The 5,816-nt window shown below is 54.2% G+C and overlaps 3 protein-coding genes across 3 annotated transcripts in view; 2 read left to right on the forward strand and 1 right to left on the reverse strand.

The window, feature by feature from the left end:
* Positions 1–230: 230 nt before the first annotated feature.
* On the forward strand, positions 231–1,007 carry MONBRDRAFT_10174 (uncharacterized protein; the record flags this gene model as incomplete). Its single annotated transcript, XM_001747833.1, has 1 exon — positions 231–1,007. The coding sequence occupies one exon, from the start codon at positions 231–233 to the stop codon at positions 1,005–1,007; it is 777 nt and encodes a 258-aa protein (XP_001747885.1).
* A 1,087-nt stretch (positions 1,008–2,094) lies between these two features.
* Positions 2,095–2,998, forward strand: MONBRDRAFT_27492 (uncharacterized protein; the record flags this gene model as incomplete). The annotated part of the gene is made up of 6 exons (XM_001747834.1): positions 2,095–2,150; positions 2,277–2,302; positions 2,421–2,485; positions 2,578–2,638; positions 2,707–2,812; positions 2,917–2,998. The coding sequence occupies 6 exons, from the start codon at positions 2,095–2,097 to the stop codon at positions 2,996–2,998; spliced, it is 396 nt and encodes a 131-aa protein (XP_001747886.1).
* Positions 2,999–3,930: 932 nt separating this feature from the next.
* MONBRDRAFT_27493 (uncharacterized protein) overlaps positions 3,931–5,816 on the reverse strand; it is a gene marked incomplete at both ends in the record, with an annotated part of 3,134 nt that continues 1,248 nt past the window's right edge. The window contains 8 exons of the mRNA XM_001747923.1: positions 3,931–4,001; positions 4,112–4,194; positions 4,353–4,429; positions 4,493–4,644; positions 4,748–4,807; positions 4,935–4,997; positions 5,074–5,190; positions 5,331–5,754. Coding sequence (XP_001747975.1) covers positions 3,931–4,001; positions 4,112–4,194; positions 4,353–4,429; positions 4,493–4,644; positions 4,748–4,807; positions 4,935–4,997; positions 5,074–5,190; positions 5,331–5,754 — 1,047 coding nt within the window. The remainder of the gene's footprint in view (positions 4,002–4,111; positions 4,195–4,352; positions 4,430–4,492; positions 4,645–4,747; positions 4,808–4,934; positions 4,998–5,073; positions 5,191–5,330; positions 5,755–5,816) is intronic.

Here is a 5,816-nt window from a genome sequence, read left to right on the forward strand (position 1 = left end):
ACACACACACACACACACACACACACACACACACACTTTAGTTTCTCTCTCCTCAAACTCTCTCTCTCTCTCTCAAATCTCACTGTCTCTCACTCATTCTCTCACAGCCTCCGTCTCTCTCCGTGTGTGGGATGGAGGATGGTTGAGGGTTGGAGGGGGGCAGTCGAGCGTTGGTGGTAAGGGGAAGGATGGCAGGGGAGGGTGATGTTGGCCAGGTGTGTGTCGCTGAGATGGCGACCCGGGCAGGAGGATCGCCGGCGGCGGAGAGTGTCACCCACGCTGACGATGGTGAGCCCGAGTTTGGTGAGGCCAGCTTTTGCTTGGACACTGCGGGGATGACAGCTACGCCTGGGCCCGCGTCACTGGAGGTACCGCTCTATCGTGAAGATTACGATGACCCCCTCAGCAATCTGGGTCCAGAGACCGAGGGCGAGGGCGAGTCGGTCCTCATGGAGAGCCTGTGTTTCAACTGCGAGCAGCCGGGCCACAGCGCACGGGAATGTCCAGAGCCCTTTAATCGTGCCGCCTTTCATGCCAACTTGGCTGAATTCCGCCGGCAGCAAGACGAGCGTGCCGATGCTGCCGGTCTGACTGGAGGCCGCTTCTACCGGTCCGACACTGCTGGCCAGGATCCCCAAGCTGTGTCCTGGCGTCAAGCCATGCGACCTGGCCAGATCTCCGAAGGCCTAAGCCGAGCCCTGGGTCCCGTCGAAGGAGGCATGCCCGTGGATCTCCTCCGCCGTCTGCTGTTGGTTGGATACCCACCCGATTGGACACCGCGCGAGTATCATCATTGGTGCCACCCAGAGCTCGAGGCCCAAGCAGCCGTGGATGCGGAGAAGGACCTCATCATCCACGACGAGGACATGGAACTCGAGACCCCACCCCAAAGCGGCGACGAGGACGAAGGCCCGCCCACGAACATGACCCAACCCGTCAAATTCCCAGGCTTCAATGCGCCCTGGAACTGCCATCTGTCGAATACCACCCCCTCACCTCAGGTCTAAGCTTCAAGCTTTACGTTACATGAATATGTCAACAGCAGCCTCTCCCTATCGCGGCCTACCAAGCCCAAGCCTGAGCAAGCTCTTGCCCCTTGCCGTCCTTGTGGCTCCTCCTTTGCACCCACCCCCCTGCTGCAAACAAGAATGACCCCCAGGTATCCCGTTATCATCTGTGATGATCAACTCGTTGTCTGCCCATTTCCCAAAATCAAATGCTATCAGTGATTGGCTCTTGAATCCCTCTCTCTCTTGAATCTCTCTCTCAAACTCTCAAACTCTCTCAAACTCATACTCTCTCTCATACTCTCTCTCAAACTCATACTCTCTCTCATACTCTCTCTCAAACTCTCTTGAATCTCTCTCTCTCTCATACTCTCTCAAACTCTCTTGAATCTCTCTCTCTCTCTCGCAAACTCTCTCTCTCTCTCTCAAACTCGTCTCTCTTTTCATTTTCAAAAACAGTCAAAAAAAAAGCAGTGAGCAGCAACAGCAGCAGCAGCAGCAGGAGGGGGCAGCGAAGGGCAGTGGTGGCGGATTCCCTTGCGGCTTGATCGGGGTTCTTGAGAGGCTGGGGCGTGGACTGGGGTGGAACGTCCCGTGCACGTCGTGTGGCTGCTGGTTTATGGCAGAAGAAACATACAAATAAAATAGGTGAGGCAGTTGGCAACCGAGGCCATGGAGCCTTCTCGGGCCCCAACGACCCTGCTTTGCACCGTGCTTGAAAAGGCAACCAGAGCCTCACCATTTCGTGCCATTGTCGCATTATGCGGCCGGCTCTGTTGCATATGGGTCTCACATTCCTCGTCCCGTCTATGCTTTAGCCGCAGGCCGAGCAAAACACCGGCCGCAAGGTTGATTGACCTGTTTAGACAGCATTGGTCGGGGGTAGCAGCCGTGCACACCAACGCCATGGCACCATTTGCCGTGTAGGTCTTCCTGCTCGCTCCCGTCACACACCTCGCACGCACACAGCCACGCCCCCGAAGCTGGCCAACCTCAGACCTCCACCCGACTTGTCAAAGCCCCGCTCACTTCCACACCCGCCATTGCCAATGCCTACGCCTGCGTGTTCTGGCCGCGTAGGAAATCAATGAACCTCCGAGATGCTGACACCGGCAAAATCTTCTGGCAGAAAATGGAGGACTTGTACGTCATTCGTTCCCAAGCGCCACAGGCTTGGGAAGGACTCGTGGCAAAGGGGACATGGTTCAGCAGGCACACACTGACTTGAATCCTTGCTTGCTCGGACCCCTTTTTTCGCGCTTGACACAGCTCGGCCGCAGATCGCGAACATGAAGGTGTGTACCCATCTTCTCACCCGTCTGTGTCTCCGCTCACCGACTCGCTGAAACATACGTCTTGATTGCCCATGGCGGCTGCTCGTGCTCAGTGTTTGGTTTGCTTTGCACCTGGCAGCCCGCGTGCCCAAGAAGCTCCTCAAGTGTCGCGCCGTCTCGCGTGAGATTGAGTTTTGGTCCGAGGTTTGTTTTGTGCGACTGTTCTGTCGTGACTGCGCCGGTACACCGCATGAATGGGCTGATATCTTTGACGCCTGCTGCGGCCTCGATCATAGGATGCTCTCGATGACTTTCGTCTCGAGCAGCGTGTTCACTTTAATGGCACCGTCATCGAAGGTACGTCGTGGCCGCCAATTTCATGAGGCATAACAATCCTTCTTCTCACCGAGCGCCTGTCCATGTAGAATGGCACTTCAAGTTTGGCTTCGTGATTCCCGACTCAACCAACACATGGCAAAACACCATCGAGGCAGCGCCCGAAGCCCAGATGATGCCTGCCAGTGCGCTCAGGTCTGTTATTGCCAAACCTTGATCTGCAAGACTACTCCTCAAAACCACTGCCCTGTGCCTCCCACAACTTGTGGTCCAGCTCACCTGACTGTGTGGCGTCACAGTGGCAATGTGGTCATTGAAACCCTGTTTTATGACGGTGACCGCCTTCTCGGCACCTCACGAGTTCGCGTCTTCTACGTGTAATCAAAAAGTGTGCTGTTTCCCATGTGCTGAAGTGTGCTGACTGCCTGTCCGTCCTCTTGCTGTTGAGCTGGTCTTTTGCAGCTCCCAAGGGGTGAAGGGCTGATACACCACACACATCTGCTATTCATATGTCGGACTTTCCATGTGTTTTATGTGTGATTGTAGAAGCGTGCCAGGTTGCTGTCGCGTATTTTCTATCCAATTTAGCAATTTTTACACCGTTCAGTTGACCCCCGCTCCATGCCGTGCGCACTTGTTGCCCAAACCTGGGGGAGTACTACCGAATCACGCCGAGTCATCATTTCGTGGATAACGTACAATGGAAGACTTTCGCTTTGGAAATGGACTGCCTCAGAAAATTTGGAAGCTGAAAAGGGTCTGGAGGACGTTGCACCCCACCCCGGAAACTATTCAGCTCACACGCGCACACCAGCATGGATATCCATATCAGGAAAAGCGGCTCCCATTGGCTTGAGTGAATTCACAGTCATAACGAAAAGTCAGTGAGGCAGTTTGTGCTGAAAATGGGAAAAAAACCCTCCTTAATTGCAAAAATATTCACCATCATTCATGATCCGGTGTCAAGACCCGGCACGACTAGCGAGCAACGAGCTCAAACCGCCATAGCGACCACACGTCTGCTTTGAAGCCTCAATGATTCGAGGTCTGCTTCCTCTGCCTTATTATTATTGATTAATAATTGACTATTTCACCTGGTTGTGGACATTGAGAGGTAGCGGCCTGCTAAGAAACATGCTTGAGACGCAATTGAGAGAAGCGCGGGGTACTCAATTCAGCACGAGCTTGTAGGTGGAACGGAAAACGACATGCGAACAAGTTAACCAAACAAACAAACAAACAAAAAAAAAAATCGATTTGGGGTCTGGTCCAGTTTGTAGCCAAAACGCTTGTCTGAAGTCAGGCGTGGCTTTTTAGCCCAACATGTCAGCTAGCGGCAACACAGACTGGTAATCGGGATGGACATAACTTTCCTCCTCTTCATCTGCATGCGGGCAAAGATTGATGAATAATCTAGCACTTCTGCTGTGACCCAAGCACAAATGACATAATGGCACTGGTTGACATGCGGTGGAGATGAGAGAGAATGCATACCTCCGGCGCCGGCGCCGTTGGCCTCGTTGTACAGCTTGTTGTCAGTGTCGAGGCTCAGCACCATGGGCAAAACACCACGTCGTCTGTTGACCGCCCAGCAACGAGGTCAAATGTCATGCGCAATCACACGTGCGAGAGGGACAGAGGTTGAGGGCACGGCGAGTCAAAAAGCAAAGGGTGATGAGATACAATAACAGATCCAACCAAGACACAAAGAGCGGCGACCATGTTTGTAACATACTCGGCATGCGCCAGAATGAGTTCAGCCAAGGAGGCGTAAGGGCGTTCGCCGTCCGCCGCAGCACCAATGATGTAGCCCTAAAACCATGCATCAAGATCAGCAAAGTACTGGACCGGCCGTGCGCTTTGTGCCTGATTTACCTCGGGAATGGCCTTGATGATAAAGTTTTTAATCTCGCCATGGGCTTTCATGGTCAAAGCATAGCAGCCCTTTTGACTCTGGCTATCGCGCACGATGAAGGCGCCGTCCTCACTCATGGCCAAAAGCTCCACGGCGATTTCGCGCGGTAGCCCTGATGGCATTGAAATCAAATGCGTCATCGCAGTGTGAGCATCTTCGTCACAGCTTTACATTTGCTGAATGTCTCGAGTGCAACGCGCGAGGACAGGACTGACCCGCTTGATACCAGGGTGCCTCTTGCAAGTAGTTTTCTCCAAGGCCCATGTCGTCTTGTTCTGCAAATAAAAGCGATCAAGGAGGCACACCAAATCAGCAAGTGGGAACGATAGCAAGCCAAATGTCAAGATGATCAGGCCCGCTTGAGATGTCCAGGAACGCCAACGATACAAGTAGGATACAAACCATCGTCCAGTGACAGCACCGGTTGTAGGGCCAAATCTCGGCCTCGATGAACCTGAATGCGTTCTGCATGCGCCACAGACAAGGCCTCGTTTTCAGACGTGTGCGTGATACCTTACAAAGTCTGTGCACTGGGTCTTACCGCTGGGCTGTGCGGCGGCTGGTTGTTCCGTCGGAGCGGTTGGGGGTTTGGGTTGGTGCTCAGCCGGCGACAGGGCTGGGGATGGGTGGCGCGAGCTCTCTTGAACCTGACGCAGGCCTAATAGGGGGCGCGCATGCACATTTTGTTGAACCATGCATGTAACGGACACGTGAAACTGACGGCGTCAACTCTACTGTCATGGTGCCAACAGGAACGGCATTGCCTTTTGCATACGGGAGCAGCGCGACAAAACGAACCAACGAGCTGATTTTGCTTGGCCCAGCGACGATGATCCTCTTGATTGGGCGCCGAGGGCTGTGGCCGGGGTTGCGCGGCGGCGGGCGGCCCAGTTGGGGCGGGGCTTGCGGCGGCGTTGGCACCAGAAGGCATGGCTTTGAGACTGCGGTTCTTTGCAAAGGCTAGCTTAAACGCTTTGGAGAGCAAAGCCTGGGCCGTCTCGGTGTGTTGGCTTCGTGCCATCTTGAACACATGGCAATACTTGTCCTTGGTGCCCGGATTTTTAGCCACAAGGCCAAAAAGTCGTTTCTCGCTGACGATGGAAGACATGGAAATGCGTTGCAGAGCATGGGCCATGGCCACTTGCTGGTTCGTCTTGTCGACAATGCGGATGCCCTTGAGTGTCATCAGAAAGTCAGTGGGTCGTGCGTTGGCAGCATATTCCTGTTGTCGTCATATGACCCGGCCAATCGTGAGGAGAGGTATGTGTGGAGGGAGAGAGAGAG

Source organism: Monosiga brevicollis, genomic scaffold (genome assembly GCF_000002865.3).
Source record: "Monosiga brevicollis MX1 MONBRscaffold_19 genomic scaffold, whole genome shotgun sequence".
NCBI lineage: Eukaryota > Choanoflagellata > Craspedida > Salpingoecidae > Monosiga > Monosiga brevicollis.